Source organism: Oncorhynchus tshawytscha, linkage group LG02 (assembly GCF_018296145.1).
Source record: "Oncorhynchus tshawytscha isolate Ot180627B linkage group LG02, Otsh_v2.0, whole genome shotgun sequence".
NCBI classification, from domain to species: Eukaryota; Metazoa; Chordata; class Actinopteri; order Salmoniformes; family Salmonidae; genus Oncorhynchus; species Oncorhynchus tshawytscha.
Genome location: NC_056430.1, coordinates 11657777 through 11678916, shown reverse-complemented (window position 1 = coordinate 11678916; position 21140 = coordinate 11657777). Strand labels below are relative to the sequence as shown.

General features: G+C 43.0%; 1 protein-coding gene across 1 annotated transcript in view; it reads left to right on the top strand.

Annotated features, from left to right (window-relative positions):
- The first annotated feature begins 7247 nt into the window (after positions 1–7247).
- The window catches only part of LOC112240385 (copine-5-like), a 291942-nt gene continuing 278049 nt past the window's right edge, over positions 7248–21140 (top strand). Inside the window, exons 1-2 of the mRNA XM_042330249.1 lie at positions 7248–7696; positions 7812–8052. Coding sequence (XP_042186183.1) covers positions 7943–8052 — 110 coding nt within the window. The 5' untranslated portion in view covers positions 7248–7696; positions 7812–7942. The remainder of the gene's footprint in view (positions 7697–7811; positions 8053–21140) is intronic.

Sequence of the window (21140 nt, the reverse complement as noted above, 5' to 3'; positions counted from 1 at the left end):
GATAGGGACACTGAACCCTGTCGAAAGCCTTCTCTGCGTCCCATGACAGGATCGCAGTTTCTGACGACCCAAATCTAGCATGTAGAACATTTAGCACTCTCCTAACATTATGAAATCCTTCACGACGACAACCTTGAATAAAGCCATTTTAGTCTCTACCCACCACATCTGGGAGGAAACCCTCCATCCTCCTTCCAAGTGCTTTACAAAGAACCTTAGTGTCAGAATTCAAAAGAGAAATAGCACGATAGGAATCACATTTGGTATGCAGCTTTCCGGGTTTTAGGAGCAGAGTGATCAGAGCTCCTTCTTAAAGAAGGGGGCAGGAGACCATTTTCGTAAGATTCAGGAGGGGAGTGCAGTTTGTTCTTAAATCTCTTGTAGATGTCAATGGGCAGCCCATCTGGCCCAGATGCCCTCATACTATCAATTGCATTGGAAATTTCCTCCAGTCAGCTCAGCATTAAGAATATCCTTAGATTCATATGAAATATTGGGAAACTCCAATCTAAAAGGTTAGCCTGGGTGTCAGTTTCAGGAGGATACTCTGATACATATAATTGTTCATAAAAGGATTTAAAGGTATTATCTCCCGAGGGTCTACCGTCACAGCTTCCCCTGTATCCTGAATTTAATTGACTGCTCTCTCTGCTTGTAGCGGTTTGATTCGCCAGGCCAACGGCTTCCCAGCTTTTTCACCCTGGTCCTAATAGGATTGGTTTAGTCTCAATAAGCTTGCTACCCGCAAAAGCTCTGTTATGTTGAGCCCTGAGGAACTCCTTATGTGTACCTGTGGAATTAGTGAGAAATTTCTCTCCAGAGTTTTAGTTTCAAGTAATTTCATGTTTTGCCATGGTATTTTATAAAAACTTGCAGCTGGTGGCAATATTACAGTTGGGAGAACAAGTATTTGATACACTGCTGATTTAGCAGGTTTTCCTACTTACAAAGCATGTAGAGGTCTGTAATTTTTATCATAGGTACACTTTAACTGTGAGAGACGGAATCTAAAACAAAAATCCAGAAAATCACATTGTATGATTTATAAGTAATTCATTTGCATTTCTTGCTGTGAGATGTTACCCCACTCTTCCACCAAGGCACTTGCCTAACCCTCACCCTCCGATCCAACAGGTCCCAGGCGTGCTCAATGGAATTGAGATCCGGGCTCTTCGCTGGCCACTTTTTGCCAGTCCTGTCTGGTTCAGCGACGGTGGGTTTGTGCCCATAGGCGACGTTGCTGCCGGTGATGTCTGGTGAGGACCTGCATTACAACAGGCCTACAAGCCCTTAGCCCAGCTTCTCTCAGCCTATTGTGGACAGTCTGAGCACTGATGGAGGGATTGTGCGTTCCTGGTGTAACTCTGGCAGTTGTTGCCATCCTGTACCTGTCCCGCAGGACTGATGTTCGGATGTACCGATCAGTGCAGGTGTTGTTCCACGTGGTTTGCCAATGCGAGGACAATCAGCTGTCCGTCCTGTCTCCATGTAGCGCTGTCTTAGGCGTCTCACAGTACAGACATTGCAACTCATTGCCCTGGCCACATCTGCAGTCCTCATGCCTCCTTGCAGCATGCTTAAGGCACGTTCACGCAGATGAGCAGGGACCCTGGGCATCTTTCTTTTGGCGTTTTTCAGTCAGTAGAAAGGCCTCTTTAGTGTCCTAAGTTGTCATAACTGTGAGCTTAATTGCCTACCGTCTGTAAACTGTTAGTGTCTTAACAACTGTTCCACTGGTGCATGTTCATTAATTATTTATGGTTCATTGAACAAACATGGGAAACAGTGTTTACACCCTTTACAGTGAAGATCTGTGAAGTTATTTGGATTTTTATGAATTAACTTTGAAAGACAGGGTCCTGAAAAAGGGACGTTTCTTTTTTTGCTGAGTTTTTAATCTGCGGTGGGATCACAAATTGTTTGCAATCTGATATGGAATGGGCTTATGGATAGTAAAAATAATAATAATAATAACTCCACTCACATGGGAACTAAATGAGGCTGCAATGACCTGCCCAGGCCACCTCTTGCATATCTTAGGAATGTTGCAAGATAATAGATGTGATTCTTGCTAAAATATGATCTTCGCCTTAAGTTGTTTTAATCTACTTATTAACTGTTTTATTTTGGCGATTTTATTTAATCCCCTACAGTTCCAGGATGTAAATTTAACCTTAACACTATGAGTCATCGAATTTACCAGGGACACTTGAATTTAAACATTGCCCCACATTGGATCAGCCGAATATACCAACAGTGCTCTGTTACCACCATAAACAAAAACACAAAGGACACTTTAAAGCACGTCAACGTACAAAAACACCTAACAATGAACCACAAATGTGTGATTAACCCTCTTACCCCAAAGTCTAAAAGTCTAACAGACCTCCCCCTCTCAGTGACACTCCGTATAAGGTGCTCAGAGCCACACACACGTGAGGAGCCGCCTCTGCGTCGTCCCCCCCCCCCACTCTGTACACCTTCTGCCCGCCACTTGTCATTACACTGTGTTCACCATTTAACAAAGAACCAAAACAATACCAGGAGTGAGCCAGAATATAAGGCCACCATGATCTAGCCTCATATAGGCCTAAATAAAATAAACCTGCAAGTTCCGATGCATAAAAGCAAGTTTCATTGTACAGTCGTGGCCAAACGTTTTGAGAATGACACAAATATTAATTTTCACAAAGTCTGCTGCCTCAGTTTGTATGATGGCAATTTGCATATACTCCAGAATGTTATGAAGAGTGAACAGATGAATTGCAATTAATTGCAAAGTCCCTCTTTGCCATTCAAATGAACTGAATCCCCAAAAAACATTTCCACTGCATTTCAGCCAAGCCACAAAAGGACCATTTGACATCATGTCAGTGATTCTCTCGTTAACACAGGTGTGAGAGTTGACAATGACTAAGATCAATCTGTCATGCTGATTGAGTTCGAATAACAGACTGGAAGCTTCAAAAGGAGGGTGGTGCTGGGAATCATTGTTCTTCCTCTGTCAATCATGGTTGGTTACCTGCAAGGAAACATGTGCCGTAATCATTGCTTTGCGCAAAAAGGGCTTCACAGGCAAGGAAGCTTGCACCTAAATCAACCATTTATCGGATCATCAAGAACTTCAAGGAGATTGTTGTGAAGAAGGCTTCAGGGTGCCCAAGAAAGTCCAGCAAGTACCAGGACCGTCTACTAAAGCTGATTCAGCTGCAGGATCGGGGCACCACCAGTACAGAGCTTGCTCAGGCATGGCAGCAGGCAGGTGTGAGTGCGCATCTGCACGCACAGTGAGGCGAAGACTTTTGAAGGATGGCCTGGTGTCAAGAAGGGCAGCAAAGAAGCCACTTCTCTCCAGGAAAAACATCAGGGACAGACTGATATTCTGCAAAAGGTACAGGGATTGGACTGCTGAGGACTGGGGTAAAGTCATTTTCTCTGATGAATCCCCTTTCCGATTGTTTTGGTCATCCGGAAAAAAGCTTGTCCGGAGAAGACAAGGTGAGCGCTACCATCAGTCCTGTGTCATGCCAACAGTAAAGCATCCTGAGACCATTCATGTGTGGGGTTGCTTCTCAGCTAAGGGAGTGGGCTCACTCACAATTTTGCCACAGCCATGAATAAAGAACAACACATCCTCCGAGAGCAACTTCTCCCAACCATCCAGGAACAGTTTGGTGACGAACAATGCCTTTTCCAGCATGATGGAGCACCTTGCCATAAGGCAAAAGTGATAACTAAGTGGCTCGGGGAACAAAACATCGATATTTTGGATCCATGGCCAGAAAACTCCTCAGATCTTCATCCCATTGAGAACTTGTGGTCATCAACCCTCAAGAGACGGGTGCACAAACAAAACCCCACAAATTCTGACAAACTCCAAGCATTGATTATGCAAGAATGGGCTGCCATCAGTCAGGATGTTAATTGACAGCATGCCAGGGCGGATTGCAGAGGTCTTGAAAAAGAAGGGTCAACACTGCAAATATTGACTCTTTGCATCAATTTCATGTAATTGTCAATAAAAGCCTTTGACACTTATGAAATGCTTGTAATTATACTTCAGTATTCCATAGTAACATCTCACAACTATATCTAAAGACATTGAAGCAGAAAACTTTGTGAAAATTAATATTTGTGTCATTCTCAAAACTTTTGGCCATGACTGTACATTAAATTATAATAAGGCTAGGCCTACTTCTAAACTGGCCATGTTATCATAGCTCAATAGACAGTCCTATGTTACTAGATAAATTATAACACAGTGAACTGGCTCAAACTTTAAATACCTGTTTAGACAAAACCAAAAGCAATAGTTGGAAACATAAATCAAAGTTGAACTTTCCGTTGCTATTGCCACTTCTTCAGCTCCGCTTCCACACCTCTGCCTAGCTTCTCAAGATACTGGTCCGCCTCGACTGGTGTTTCCAAAATGTAGGAACGATCGCCGTGGGAGACCCTCAGACGCCCTGGAAAGATAATTCCATACCGGAATTAGCCCGTAGCCGCTGCTTGACACTGTCAAAGCGTTTCTGCTGCTTGTGGACTTCCATGGAGAGATCTGGGAAGAACATAACTTGCCGATTCTTGTGGAGTTCTCACTTTCGCCCTGACTGCATTCCCCACGCGAATCTTATCTTTATAGTTTAAGAACTTCATTATCAGAGCCCTCTGGGTTGCGTTGGGGTCGGAGTTTCGGCCAGAAATCCGATGAGCTCTCTCAATGATCGAAGGAGAGAGGAGTGGCTCCATCTCCAGAGCCTCGTGAAGCCACCGCTCTAGGAATGAGCAAGCATCGCTCCCCTCAGCACCTTCGGGGAGATGTACAAGTCTCAAGTTCAATCTCCTGCTGCGGCCCTCCAAATCAACTGGTTTAGAGGTAAGCGATTCAACCTTTTCCTCAAGAGCGGTGGTCGTTGCCTGCAGGGCCATAACGTTGTCTTCGGTTCCAGAGATGCGTACCTCAGCCTGAGAGATTTGGCCAGCACATTCTTTGACTTTCTTAACATTGTCTACTGCAGACAGTACATTTTCAAATTTGATAGAGAATTCTGCATTCCTATCTTTGATGGCCTTGAGGATATCTTTGGCTCTAATGTCACTGCACGTGTTTATTGCCTCAGTCCTGCTTCCACCACTAGCACATGAAGCTAGCACGATACCTTCGTCCTCAGACTCTAAACTTTCACTCGTTAAGTCTGGCTTTTTGGTGTGACTTTTCCTTTTCAGCATTGTGGGTTTCGGAAGCTAATAAACGTATTCCTGGTACACCAAGCTTGAGGATGAACTTATTTCAGGATGTATTTCAAATTTGTAGCGGAGCTAAAAAAAGGATGCGACTGATCAGCTCTGCGCCCTACCGGAAGCCCCCATGACATAGCTTTTAGCAGTGGAATGTATAAATACCCAGAACAGATGGGGTTGGATCTGTACAATGCTTCCCAGCTCAATACACTCGCTCTGTTTCTAGTTTGTTGTGTTGGTTTTAATGGATGTTATTACCACAGCACTGATTATGAGAATGAGAAGGTTATCTTAAAGATACAATACAGACAGGGAGGATGTTATTGCTGACCTTTCTGTCCATTACAGAAATGATTGTCCGTGGTCGTCATTTGTCCCCGACGACACCCACTAATAGTGTGATTTGCCTAATTGCTTCCAGAAAGGCAATATTTTTGTTCGCCATGACGCAAGCTAGGAGCAGAAATACAGTAATTAGACCACTGGAACAGGAATCAGAGAGAGAGAGAGAGAGAGAGAGGGGGCGAGAGAGAAAGAGAGAGTGTGTGTGAGAGAGAGAGAGAGAGAGAGAGAGAGAGAGAGTGAAAGTGAAAGACAACTGTGTAAAACTCTTGGTGTGGGCAGCAGCTGAACATGTGCACCACCATGACCACCTGCTGGTCTGGCATGGCTGGAAGCTCCTTATCCTGTTCATAAGATGCTCACCAGCAGTTCTAATGAGATAACCTTTGAACCCTATCACCCCCTCTCCTCCCAAGAACCAAAGAAATTGAAGAACATTGAAGAAGAATGAGTGGGAAGTGAGGGTTGACCAGAAACTGGCACAGTGGTATCACAGGGACAATTGTAACTAATAATATCACAATTACAAATAGAAATGTTCTCACTCTTCATGTTCCTGCATTTTCTCTGCCAGGTCTTGCCAAACCCTTGATTGAACACATCTGCACTAACTTGCCCACCCACCTGACCATGACCACAATGCACTTTACAGATGCTAGTCATTTAACAGGGGAGGTGGTGTCTGTGTATGCACACAAGAAAGAGAGAGTTGTCACTGTCAGCCTAGTTCCTGTTACAGACAGAGACAGGGTGAGCCCATGTTTCAGACAGAGACAGGGTGAGCCCATGTTACAGACAGAGACAGGGTGAGCCCATGTTACAGACAGAGACAGGGTGAGCCTATGTTACAGACAGGGTGAGCCCATGTTACAGACAGAAACAGACAGAGACAGGGTGAGCCCATGTTACAGACAGAGACAGGGTGAGCCCATGTTACAGACAGAGACAGGGTGAGCCCATGTTACAGACAGAGACAGGGTGAGCCCATGTTACAGACAGAGACAGGGGGTGAGCCCATGTTTCAGACAGAGACAGGGTGAGCCCATGTTACAGACAGGGTGAGCCCATGTTACAGACAGAGACAGGGTGAGCCCATGTTACAGACAGAGACAGGGTGAGCCCATGTTTCAGACAGAGACAGGGTGAGCCCATGTTACAGACAGAGACAGGGTGAGCCCATGTTACAGAGACGGGGTAAATTGATTTCCGTGTTCAATAATTTCCTAGTATAGAGAGGGAAACAACCAACCGCTCTCTGGCTGACTGCCTTACTTTGCCTCCCTAGTGTGTTGGTGTGTGTGCTGGGGTGTGTGTGTGTGTGAGAGAGAGAGAGCGAGGGGAGAGAGAGGAAAGAAAAGAAGAGAGAACAATAGAGCTCTTATTGGAGGTGGAGGGTCACTTTTACAGATGAAAAAGCATCACTATCCTCTGTGGCTTAGAGACCGTCTGCAGATTCCCTGTGTGTTCATGAACCTCCACAGAAAACGAGTTGTAGCCCTGTAAAAGCAGCTCTAACAGCGCAGGCGACGGGGGAGCTGTCCACTACTGTGGTGCTGAAACGAGGCGCACTTTTAATGAAGATGTATTGCCACTCTCACAGTAATGTAATGATAACACTGACTGAATGAATCGACAAAACTGAAATGGCAGACGGTGTCATTAACTATCTGCAAAATGCATACGATGGATTCAGCAAAATATGACAGACAGAATAAACGAGGCTATTTTTATAATGTAGCTTTAAGGTGAATCCACATAAACACCACGGATATATGTGTCAAAATAGATGACCAGCTATGACACCTGAATGAAGGCATTACAGAAGCATCCAGCTGTGCGCATATAGCCGGGAGGCTGGCTGGGAACGCCCGCGTGGAATCGCATGTGGGAGGGAGGATGGGAAATGGAGGGAGGTGGAGGAGAGAGTAGTAGTGTAGTGTAGAAACCGCGTTCTCTCTCTTCAGTCTCCGGTCCGCTCAGTTTGCTCATCAGCCGATGGAGTAGAGCTCCTCTTGACACGCAGAGAGCAGGTCACCAGGTTACTCCCCTATGATGCGCTGCTTGCTGTTACCGTGAGCGTTGCGGTATCAGCTGTAGCTAGCGTGGCAGAACGGTAGGTCTCCACTATCTATGGATAGTTCATCAAGTGCGCTTCTCCAGAGGGCTGTTGGTGTCCAGTTTCCCTGAATCTCTCTCTCTGTCTCTCTCTCCCTGGCTGGCTCTCTCAGTGTTCTCGCGACCCACCGGGAGTTTGGAAACGACACAATCACCACCCAACACGCGTTCGACCGGGGCCAGGCTGTGCGAGTCACGGATCGCTCCCGAGCCGCCCCGCGCGCTCGCCCTCGCGCTTGCCCCTATGGAGGGGGACGTGATGGACAAGCTGGAGGACATGGCCTCGGTGTACGAGTTCGACCCGATCACCGGGAACATCCCCGCCACTAAAGTAGAGATCACCGTCTCCTGCAGGTGAGTTAACCCCAGTGGACCGGGAGCCTTTCATCTCCAGTAGTGCTATTCTTGTTGTAGTCAGTTGGGGACACGTAATGGAAACAAAATCCACTTGTTTGAATATCCTACGTTTTTTTGTGTGTGGTGAGTGAGTGAGTGAGTGAGTGAGTGAGTGAGTGAGTGAGTGAGTGAGTGAGTGAGTGAGTGAGTGGTGTGATGTTTGGCAACACCTTTAAAGTACACACATTTAAAAAAAAAAATGTGATAACGAACAACACTCCGCAAGTAGTGTTCAGCTCCTATTGCGTCCTAACTGGCCATGCGTTATGGTAAGGGGTTATTGAAATATATAACATGGATAGGGAAGATTCTCTGACAGTGGAGGGGTTTTGGGTGGGAACTGCTATATCTGTATTCAACCAAGGTAGGGTGCGGCTGAGTAATACAAGACAAGGAGTTGTCGGTATCGCAGAAATTGGAATGCAGTTCTTCAACTGCGTCCCTGCTATTTACATTTTTCTACTTCACATCCTTTAAAAAACATGATGGTCAATTCTTTGAGTGAGGAAAGTTGCACTTGGATTGAAAACAATGAGAGGCATCTACCCTGGTAGATTTCTGCTCTTTGTTTGTCTATTATGGAGGTCATTTTCATTCTACATACAGATGTGGGGTCTTCATTTGAGCCAGTTTACTACAGCAGGAAAATAATCCTGAAGCAACTGGAAATGTGAATTATTATGTGGATTATAATTAATGGACATTTGTTTAGGGGTTGATACATTTTTGTTTAAGGAAAAATCAAGTCTGACATTTTGAAGTGGAAATTACAAACTTCAAAATCCTATTTAATCCTCAAATAAACTACACGTTTTACACTTCCTCCATTGCAGAAAAGTTATCCTGCAACAGGGTGATCAAATTAAGCTCCAACATCTGTTCATCACTCCTCATCCAGCCACTCTTTAGAAACATTAGCTAGCTGGATGAATGATGAATAGATCAGCTGCACGGTGTTATCATGCGTTGGCTAATGGTGTTGTTGTTGTTAATGGTTATGAATGACCCTGTACTCCAGTGTATATTAGCGTACAGGGTTTAGGACTACGTGCATTTTGATGCCCCCTCAGTGTATGTGTGGTATGTGTCGATGTGGGTGTGTCTGTAAGTCTGTGTTAAGTGATGCGAGAAACCACTTGAGTCCATAATGCTGTGTGTGTGCGTGCATGTGCCGCATGTGCATTTTTTTGGTCTATTTGGTCTATTTTAGATGAGTGATGAATCGGAGCTAGATTCTGTATTCCGTCACATACGAGCAAGGCAGTGCTGTTTTCAAGGCCTCAGGTCATAAAACACCACTTCCTCCCTTCCTTCCTTCCTTCCTTCCTTCCTTCCTTCCTTCCTTCCTTCCATTTTAGAGTCACTAAAATGTATCTGTTTGGTCTTGTCCCACCGAGCTATCTAGTGACTAACTGAGTCTCTCTGGATAAGAGCGTCTGCTAAATGACTAACTGAGTCTCTCTGGATAAGTGCCTGCTAAATGACTAACTGAGTCTCTAGATAATAGCGTCTGCTAAATGACTAGCTGAATCTCTGGATAAGAGCGTCTGCTAAATGACTAACTGAGTCTCTGGATAAGAGCATCTGCTAAATGACTAACTGAGTCTCTAGATAAGAGCGTCTGCTAAATGACTAACTGAATCTCTGGATAAGTGTCTGCTAAATGACTAACTGAGTCTCTCTGGATAAGAGCGTCTGCTAAATGACTAACTGAGTCTCTGGATAAGAGCATCTGCTAAATGACTAACTGAATCTCTGGATAAGAGCGTCTGCTAAATGACTAACTGAGTCTCTGGATAAGAGCATCTGCTAAATGACTAACTGAGTCTCTAGATAAGAGCGTCTGCTAAATGACTAACTGAATCTCTGGATAAGTGTCTGCTAAATGACTAACTGAGTCTCTCTGGATAAGAGCGTCTGCTAAATGACTAACTGAGTCTCTCTGGATAAGAGCGTCTGCTAAATTACTAACTGAATCTCTGGATAAGAGCGTCTGCTAAATGACTAACTGAGTCTCTGGATAAGAGCGTCTGCTAAATGACTAACTGAGTCTCTGGATAAGAGTGTCTGCTAAATGACTAACTGAGTCTCTGGATAAGAGCATCTGCTAAATGACTAACTGAGTCTCTGGATAAGAGCATCTGCTAAATGACTAACTGAGTCTCTCTGGATAAGAGCGTCTGCTAAATTACTAACTGAATCTCTGGATAAGAGCGTCTGCTAAATGACTAACTGAGTCTCTCTGGATAAGAGCGTCTGCCTAATGACTAACTGAGTCTCTGGATAAGAGCATCTGCTAAATGACTAACTGAGTCTCTGGATAAGAGCATCTGCTAAATGACTAACTGAGTCTCTCTGGATAAGAGCGTCTGCTAAATGACTAACTGAGTTTCTCTGGATAAGAGTGTCTGCTAAATGACTAACTGTGCATCACATTCATCTCTCTCCTCTGCGTCCCGCCTCCCTCTCAGGTAATCACAGAAGCACAGAGGAAGAATCAAACATTACCAACCAGCCCTTTTCTCCCTGTAGTGTCCTCACCTTCCTTTCCATCTCTAACCAGATCCCAGCCAAGGACACAACTAGGCTGTATTGAGAAACAGACACTGCATCTGCTTGCCTGTGAGGGGCTAGAAAACTCAAGGACACACACACACACACTCCTCTGTTGTAGAGCAGTGGGAGCCTGTTGAGGGTTGGAGAGGGACTGAGCCCTAACAAGACTCTACTGTATTATTGAACACTGGAAGGGTGGGTTACACTGCTGCATGTTTCACTGCATCCTGAGGTAAAATGTCCACAGTACCTTGAGAATGGCAGCAGCTGAAACATTGGAGCTGCCTGATTACAGTATATTGAATTCAATAATACATGGATCATTACATTAAACAAGAACGAATGTGTACTTTTTTTAATGTGTGTGCACACTTTCCCTCTACATAGAGGTAAAAACACTGTATTCACAATGTCTCAGAGTAGGAGCCCTGATCTGGGATCATTTTCACCTTTTAAATCATACAGAATAAGGTCATATGGACAGGGAGGACCTGATCTTAGATCAGCACTATGACTGAATACTGGTCCTTTAGATCACATGGACAGTGATGACCTGATCTTAGATCAGCACTATGACTGAATACTGGTCCTTTTAGATCACATGGACAGGGAAGACCTGATCCTAGATCAGCACTCCTGCTCTTAGACACTTTATGAGAAAGAAGTGGCCTTGATTTTTTTTAAATGTACCTAGGCAAGTCAGTTAAGAACAAATTCTTATTTACAATGACGGCCTACCCCGGATGACACTAGGCCAATTGTGTGCCGCCCTATGGGACTCCCAATCACAGCCAGATGTGATACAGCCTGGATTCGAACCAGGGACTGTAGTGACGCCTCTTGCGTTGAGATGCAGTGCCACTCGGGAGTACTTCTGATTCACTTAATGCACTCACCAAGTTCATGTATTTGTTAGCTGAGGCACGCTTAACACTCTAAGTTACCAAAAAAGACTTCTGGACAGCTAGAGGGGGCACCGACCAACACAGATTTTTAGAGTGAGTTTGTGTGATCATGTGCGATTTAATCTTAATTTTCGCTCACTGATCTCATTCAGCATTCGGTATCATTCATTCATTCAGCTAAATACTGTAGTTGGATTCAGACAAAGGGAGTTTGGGGTTTGTCAATGGCACCTTGTCTCTTCCTATTGCAACAGTGTAATTGGTGAATCATTTATTTTAGTGAAGGTATGTATGATTTTGCCTGTGTGTTCACCCATTGTTTGTATTCTCCAGTGAGTGACAGAGAACGTGTGGGTGTTCACTCAGTCTTAGTGTCAGTGTTCAATATGTGAATGAAATCTATTTAGTCATGTTCCTTTTATATGGCCCACATGATGAAATCATTATATATATATATATTTTACACACATTTCTATAACGACCGTGTAATATGCAGTGCTAATGGGACATTTATGGTGCAAAGAAAGTAATTCACCTTGAAATGTAATTTTTCTCCACCTATGTGTCACCAAACGACACATTCATCCCATCGCAAATTCCACAGAATCTGTACATTCCACATCATACATCAATCTGTCACGCTTCTCAAGTCTGTCCACATGCAACCAATGAGCAGTTCATTACAAATCTATGTGCATAGCTTTTGTTAAGGCTGTTGCCGGATGCATTGTGAGTCAGAATGGCTCTACCATAGGAAATACTCTGGTCCTGTTGACAGTGTACTGTACTCTACCATAGGTAATACTCTGGTCCTGTTGACAGTGTACTGTACTCTACCATAGGAAATACTCTGGTCCTGTTGACATTGTACTGTACTCTACCATAGGTAATACTCTGGTCCTGTTGACAGTGTACTGTACTCTACCATAGGTAATACTCTGGTCCTGTTGACAGTGTACTGTACTCTACCATAGGTAATACTCTGGTCCTGTTGACATTGTACTGTACTCTACCATAGGTAATACTCTGGTCCTGTTGACAGTGTACTGTACTCTACCATAGGTGATACTCTGGTCCTGTTGACAGTGTACTGTACTCTACCATAGGTAATACTCTGGTCCTGTTGACAGTGTACTGTACTCTACCATAGGTAATACTCTGGTCCTGTTGACAGTGTACTGTACTCTACCATAGGTAATACTCTGGTCCTGTTGACAGTGTACTGTACTCTACCATAGGTAATACTCTGGTCCTGTTGACATTGTACTGTACTCTACCATAGGTAATACTCTGGTCCTGTTGACATTGTACTGTACTCTACCATAGGTAATACTCTGGTCCTGTTGACATTGTACTGTACTCTACCATAGGTAATACTCTGGTCCTGTTGACATTGTACTGTACTCTACCATAGGTAATACTCTGGTCCTGTTGACAGTGTACTGTACTCTACCATAGGTAATACTCTGGTCCTGTTGACAGTGTACTGTACTCTACCATAGGTAATACTCTGGTCCTGTTGACAGTGTACTGTACTCTACCATAGGTGATACTCTGGTCCTGTTGACAGTGTACTGTACTCTACCATAGGTAATACTCTGGTCCTGTTGACAGTGTACTGTACTCTACCATAGGTAATACTCTGGTCCTGTTGACAGTGTACTGTACTCTACCATAGGTAATACTCTGGTCCTGTTGACAGTGTACTGTACTCTACCATAGGTAATACTCTGGTCCTGTTGACAGTGTACTGTACTCTACCATAGGTAATACTCTGGTCCTGTTGACAGTGTACTGTACTCTACCATAGGTAATACTCTGGTCCTGTTGACAGTGTACTGTACTCTACCATAGGTAATACTCTGGTCCTGTTGACAGTGTACTGTACTCTACCATAGGTAATACTCTGGTCCTGTTGACAGTGTACTGTACTCTACCATAGGTAATACTCTGGTCCTGTTGACATTGTACTGTACTCTACCATAGGTAATACTCTGGTCCTGTTGACAGTGTACTGTACTCTACCATAGGTAATACTCTGGTCCTGTTGACAGTGTACTGTACTCTACCATAGGTAATACTCTGGTCCTGTTGACAGTGTACTGTACTCTACCATAGGTAATACTCTGGTCCTGTTGACAGTGTACTGTACTCTACCATAGGTAATACTCTGGTCCTGTTGACATTGTACTGTACTCTACCATAGGTAATACTCTGGTCCTGTTGACATTGTACTGTACTCTACCATAGGTAATACTCTGGTCCTGTTGACAGTGTACTGTACTCTACCATAGGTAATACTCTGGTCCTGTTGACAGTGTACTGTACTCTACCATAGGAAATACTCTGGTCCTGTTGACATTGTACTGTACTCTACCATAGGTAATACTCTGGTCCTGTTGACATTGTACTGTACTCTACCATAGGTAATACTCTGGTCCTGTTGACATTGTACTGTACTCTACCATAGGTAATACTCTGGTCCTGTTGACAGTGTACTGTACTCTACCGTAGGTAATACTCTGGTCCTGTTGACATTGTACTGTACTCTACCATAGGTAATACTCTGGTCCTGTTGACATTGTACTGTACTCTACCATAGGTAATACTCTGGTCCTGTTGACAGTGTACTGTACTCTACCATAGGTAATACTCTGGTCCTGTTGACAGTGTACTGTACTCTACCATAGGTAATACTCTGGTCCTGTTGACATTGTACTGTACTCTACCATAGGTAATACTCTGGTCCTGTTGACATTGTACTGTACTCTACCATAGGTAATACTCTGGTCCTGTTGACAGTGTACTGTACTCTACCATAGGTAATACTCTGGTCCTGTTGACATTGTACTGTACTCTACCATAGGTAATACTCTGGTCCTGTTGACAGTGTACTGTACTCTACCATAGGTAATACTCTGGTCCTGTTGACATTGTACTGTACTCTACCATAGGTAATACTCTGGTCCTGTTGACAGTGTACTGTACTCTACCATAGGTAATACTCTGGTCCTGTTGACATTGTACTGTACTCTACCATAGGTAATACTCTGGTCCTGTTGACATTGTACTGTACTCTACCATAAGTAATACTCTGGTCCTGTTGACATTGTACTGTACTCTACCATAGGTAATACTCTGGTCCTGTTGACAGTGTACTGTACTCTACCATAGGTAATACTCTGGTCCTGTTGACATTGTACTGTACTCTACCATAGGAAATACTCTGGTCCTGTTGACATTGTACTGTACTCTACCATAGGTAATACTCTGGTCCTGTTGACATTGTACTGTACTCTACCATAGGTAATACTCTGGTCCTGTTGACAGTGTACTGTACTCTACCATAGGAAATACTCTGGTCCTGTTGACATTGTCCAGTCATCACAACAAGTGGTCCTTTGAGGCACCTGTAATATTAGTATTTATTAGGGATCTCCATTAGCTGTTGCCAAGGCAGCAGCTACTCTTCCTGGGGTCCATACACATCAAACCATCCACATTGCATAGAAAACAACAGATAAAACAGTGAACTGTGTTTGTACTGAACAAACTAAAGATAAAACAGTCTATCATATAACATCCCTACACCACCACATGTCCACAACACAACATTTAGATGGCGCTAGAGAAGAAGGCTGATGTTTTACGTGTTCCCAACCAATTGTGTTTTTTTTGTGGTTTTTTTTGCGTTGTTTTAACTGATTTTTAAACTTCTTTTGTACATAATGTTGCCGCTACCGTCTCTTATGACCGAAAATAACTTCTGGACATCAGGACTGCGATTACTCACCACGGACTGTCAGAATCCTTTTTTTCCTTTAACAGGTCTGACGAGCCCGACGCGAACGATATACTGCTTCCCCGGGAACAGGCCCAGATCCCCATGATTTGCGTAAAGAGGAGGTGGAGAAAAAGGGGCCAAAGGGCGGGATGCCTTCTGAGAATTCGTAGGCGATCGAAATAAACCCCCACTTCCTTCCATTCTGCTAGCAAACGTGCAATCTTTGGAGAATAAAATCAATGATGCAGAAGATTAAAATACCAACGGGACATTCAAAACTGTAACATCTTATGCTTCACGAGTCGTGGCTGAACGACGACATTATCAACATGCAACTGGCTGGTTATACTCTGTACCGGCAGGACAGAACAGCAGTGTCTGGTAAAACAAGGGGCGGAGGACTGTATCTTTTTGTAAAGAACAGCTGGTGCACGATATCATTATAAGCCTGCCACACACACACGCACACTATACGATACATTTATTAAACATAAGAATAAGTGAGTTTGTCACAACACAGCTCGTGGGAAGTGACAAAGAGCTCTTATAGGACCAGGGCTCAAAAATAATAATCAATAATTTTGCTCTTTATTTAGCCATCTTACCTATAAAACTTTTATTTGTACATCGAAAATTGTGAAGAATTCACTAGATGGTTTAATATAATTTTTGGGCAGTGAAACTAGGCTACTCAGGCGAGAAAAAAAAACATTCCTGTTGTGGGGTATGCATTGGTGTCTGAGCTGTGTGCTAGTATTTTAAACAGACAGCTCGGTACATTCAGCTTGTCAACACCTCTTACAAAACAAGTATTAAAGTCAATCTCTCTCTTGACATGCGTGTCATTAATGTTAGATCTCCGTGTACTTTTAATGGCCAGCCGTGTTGCCCTGTTCTGAGCCAACTACAATTTTCCCAATTCCCTCTGTGTGGCACCTGACCACGATACTGAACAGTAGTCTATGTGCGAGAAAACTAGGGCCTGTAAGACCTGCCTTGTTGATAATGTTGTTAAGAAGGCAGGATTAAGAACAAGCTAGCAGTAAAATCAGATTTAAAAACAGATAAAACTACACCTCACGGCACAACACGGACTGTGATGAGACACGCACACAGTAGAGAGAGAATGACAGAGAGAGAAAGAGAGAGAAAAAGAGAGAGGGAGAGAAAGAGAGAGAGAAAGAGAAAAAGAAAGAAAGAGAGAGAGAAAGAAAGAGAAAGAGAGAGAAAGAGATAAAGAGAAAGAGAAAGAGAAAGAGAGAGAAAAGGATAGAGAGAGAAAGAAAGAGAAAGAAAGAGAGAGAGAAAGAGAGAATCTCCCTTTATGGTTGTGAGGTCTGGGGTCCGATCACCAACCAAGAATTCACAAAATGGGACAAACACCAAATTGAGACTCTGCATGCAGAATCCTGTAGAAATATCCTCTTTGTACAACGCAAAACACCAAATAATGCATGCAGAGCAGAATTCGGCCGATACCCGCTGATGATCAAAATCCAGAAAAGAGACATTAAATTCTATAACCACCTAAAAGGAAGCGATTCCCAAACCTTCCATAACAAAGCCATCACCTACAGAGAGATGAACCTGGAGAAGAGTCCCCTAAGCAAGCTGGTCCTGAGGCTCTGTTCACAAACATAAACAAAGCCCCAGGACAGCGACACAATTAGACCCACCCAAATCATGAGAAAACAAAAAGAAATGACACAATCCTTTCTCGGCGCTCTACGGACAATTCCTTCGACCTCAGGGCTTGGTTTTCGCTCTGACCTTCACTGTTAACTGTGGGACCCTTTAAAGACAGGTGTGTGCCTTTCCAAATCATGTCCAATCAATTGAATTTACCACAGGTGGACTCCAATGAAGTTGTAGAAATATCTCAAGGATGATCAATGGAAACAGGATGCACCTGAGCTCAATTTCGAATTTCATAGCAAAGGGTCTTACTTATGTAAATAAGTTATTTATGTTTTTTATTATTAATACATTTTTTTTAAATTCTAAAAAACAGTTTTTGCTTTGTCATTGTGAGGTATTGAGTGTAGATTGATCAGGGGAAAAAACAACAACTATTTAACCCATTTTAGATTAAGGCTGTAACGTTACAAAATGTGAAAAAAGTCAAGGGGTCTGAATACTTTCCGAAGGCACTGTATTTCCCTCAGATAACACAGACCCACACAGATTTTGAAAACAAATCACATTTTGGTAACCTCCCATAACTATTGGGTGAAATACCACAGTGTACAATCACAGCAGCAAGATTTGTGACCTGTTTCCACAAGAAAAGGTGACCCAGTTTAAGAACAAACACCATTGTAAATACAACCCATATTTATTTATTTTCCCTTGTGTACTATATTCACATCATTACAACACTGTATATGTATATAGACATAATATGACATTTGAAATGTTTTTATTCTTTTGGAACTTGTGTGAGTATAATATTTACTGTTCACATTTGATTGTTTATTTCACTTTTGTTTATCCATTTCACTTGCTTTTGCAATGTAAACATGCTTCCCATGCCAATAAAAACCCTTGAATTTAATTGAATTTAGAGAAAGAGAGAGAGGGATACTCAGAGCAAGAGATACTCAGAGCAAGAGATACTCAGAGAGAGAGAGATACTCAGAGAGAGAGAGAGAGATACTTAGAGAGAGAGAGATACTCAGAGAGAGAGATACTCAGAGAGAGAGATACTCAGAGAGAGAAAGATACTTAGAGAGAGAGATACTCAGAGAGAGAGATACTTAGAGAGAGAGATACTCAGAGAGAGAGATACTCAGAGAGAGAGAGAGATACTTAGAGAGAGAGAGATACTCAGAGAGAGAAAGATACTTAGAGAGAGAGATACTCAGAGAGAGAGATACTCAGAGAGAGAGAGATACTTAGAGAGAGAGATACTCAGAGAGAGAGATACTCAGAGAGAGAGATACTCAGAGAGAGAAAGATACTTAGAGAGAGAGATACTCAGAGAGAGAGATACTCAGAGAGAGAGAGATACTCAGAGAGAGAAAGATACTTAGAGAGAGAGATACTCAGAGAGAGAGAGATACTCAGAGAGAGAAAGATACTTAGAGAGAGAGATACTCAGAGAGAGAGATACTCAGAGAGAGAAAGATACTTAGAGAGAGAGATACTCAGAGAGAGAGAGAGAGAGAGATACTCAGAGAGAGAGAGAGATACTCAGAGAGAGAGAGAGATACTCAGAGAGAGAGATACTCAGAGAGAGAAAGATACTTAGAGAGAGAGAGAGACTCATACTCAGAGAGAGAGATACTGAGAGAGAGATACTCAGAGAGAGAGAGAGATACTCAGAGAGAGAGAGAGATACTCAGAGAGAGAGAGATACTCAGAGAGAGAGAGAGAGAGAGATACTTAGAGAGAGAGAGATACTCAGAGAGAGAAAGATACTTAGAGAGAGAGATACTCAGAGAGAGAGAGATACTCAGAGAGAGAGATACTTAGAGAGAGATATACTCAGAGAGAGAGATACTCAGAGAGAGAGAAGATACTCAGAGAGAGAAAGATACTTAGAGAGAGATACTCAGAGAGAGAGATACTCAGAGAGAGAGAGAGATACTCAGATAGAGAAAGATACTTAGAGAGAGAGATACTCAGAGAGAGAGATACTCAGAGAGAGAGATACTCAGACAGAGAGATACTCAGAGAGAGAGAGAGAGATACTCAGAGACAGAGAGATACTCAGAGTGAGAGAGAGATACTCAGAGAGATACTCAGAGAGAGAGAGAGAGATACTCAGAGAGAGAGATACTCAGAGAGAGAAATATACTTAGAGAGAGAGAGATACTCAGAGAGAGAGATACTGAGAGAGAGATACTCAGAGATACTCAGAGAGAGAGAGATACTCAGAGAGAGAGAGAGATACTCAGAGAGAGAGAGAGATACTCAGAGAGAGAGAGAGATACTCAGAGAGAGAAAGATACTTAGAGAGAGATATACTCAGAGAGAGAGATACTCAGATAGAGAAAGATAGATACTTAGAGAGAGAGAGAGATACTCAGAGAGAGAGATACTCAGAGAGAGAGATACTCAGAGAGAGAGATACTCAGAGAGAGAGAGATACTTAGAGAGAGAGATACTCAGAGAGAGAGAGATACTCAGAGAGAGAAAGATACTTAGAGAGAGAGATACTCAGAGAGAGAGATACTCAGAGAGAGAGAGATACTTAGAGAGAGAGATACTCAGAGAGAGAGATACTCAGAGAGAGAGAGATACTCAGAGAGAGAAAGATACTTAGAGAGAGAGATACTCAGAGAGAGATACTCAGAGAGAGAGAGATACTTAGAGAGAGAAAGATACTCAGAGAGAGAGAGATAGAGAGAGAGATACTCCATTGTAAATACAACCCATATTTATGCTTATTTATTTTATCTTGTGTCTTTTAGCCATTTGTACATTGTTAGAACACTGTATATATATATAATATGACATTTGTAATGTCTTTACTGTTTTGAAACTTCTGTATGTGTAATGTTTACTGTTAATTTTTGTTGTTTTTCACTTTATATATTCACTTTGTATGTTGTCTACCTCACTTGCTTTGGCAATGTTAACAAATGTTTCCCATGCCAATAAAGCCCTTGAATTGAATTGAATTGAATTGATATACAGAGAGAGAAACAGAGAGAGAGATACTCAGAGAGAGATACTCAGAGAGAGAGATACTCAGAGAGAGAGATACTCAGAGAGATACTCAGAGAGAGAGATACTCAGAGAGAGAAAGATACTTAGAGAGAGAGAGAGATACTCAGAGAGAGAGATACTGAGAGAGAGATACTCAGAGAGAGAGAGATTACTCAGAGAGAGAGAGATACTCAGAGAGAGAGAGAGATACTCAGAGAGAGAGAGAGATACTCAGAGAGAGAAAGATACTTAGAGAGAGATATACTCAGAGAGAGAGATACTCAGAGAGAGAGATACTCAGATAGAGAAAGATAGATACTTAGAGAGAGAGAGAGATACTCAGAGAGAGAGATACTCAGAGAGAGAGATACTCAGAGAGAGAGATACTCAGAGAGAGAGAGAGAGATACTCAGAGACAGAGAGATACTCAGAGAGAGAATGATACTTAGAGAGAGAGAGATACTCAGAGAAAGAGAAGGGAACTTCTGGGTTGCATCCTCAACATATATATACTGCTTTGATATAATTCCCCAGCTAAATGTCTGTGTCCTGATCTTCAATTAACATATTTAAGCATGGTGCCATATGAAACCAGCCACTTTCTCTCTCTCTATCTGATGGATACGGCCCAATTGGCTTCCTATTCCCTTCATAGTGCACTTTATAGGGAATAGAGAGCCATTTGGGACTAATCTAATATCTGAGGGCTCGTCACTGATCTGGGGCAGATACAACCGCAGCACATCACACTGTGAAAGAAAGAGAGAGAGAGAGGAAGAATGTGTGTGTGTGTGTGTGTGTGTGTGTGTGTGTGTGTGTGTGTGTGTGTGTGTGTGTGTGTGTGTGTGTGTGTGTGTGTGTGTGTGTGTGCGTGCGTGCGTGCGTGCGTGTGTGTGTGTGTGTGTGTGTGTGTGTGCGTGTGAAACTGCGATGCTTTGAGGATGTTGAAGGCAGATTGGCATGTGGAGAAGTGGAAAGACGGAGAGGCAGTCTGGTGCTTAAGATCTCTTCAGGACATGGCCAGGCACAGATGGTCACACACACCCACACACACACGCACGCACACACACACACACACACACACACACACACACACACACACACACATGAGAGGTAGAGTGGTAGACTGATGAAGTGTTTTATTGGAG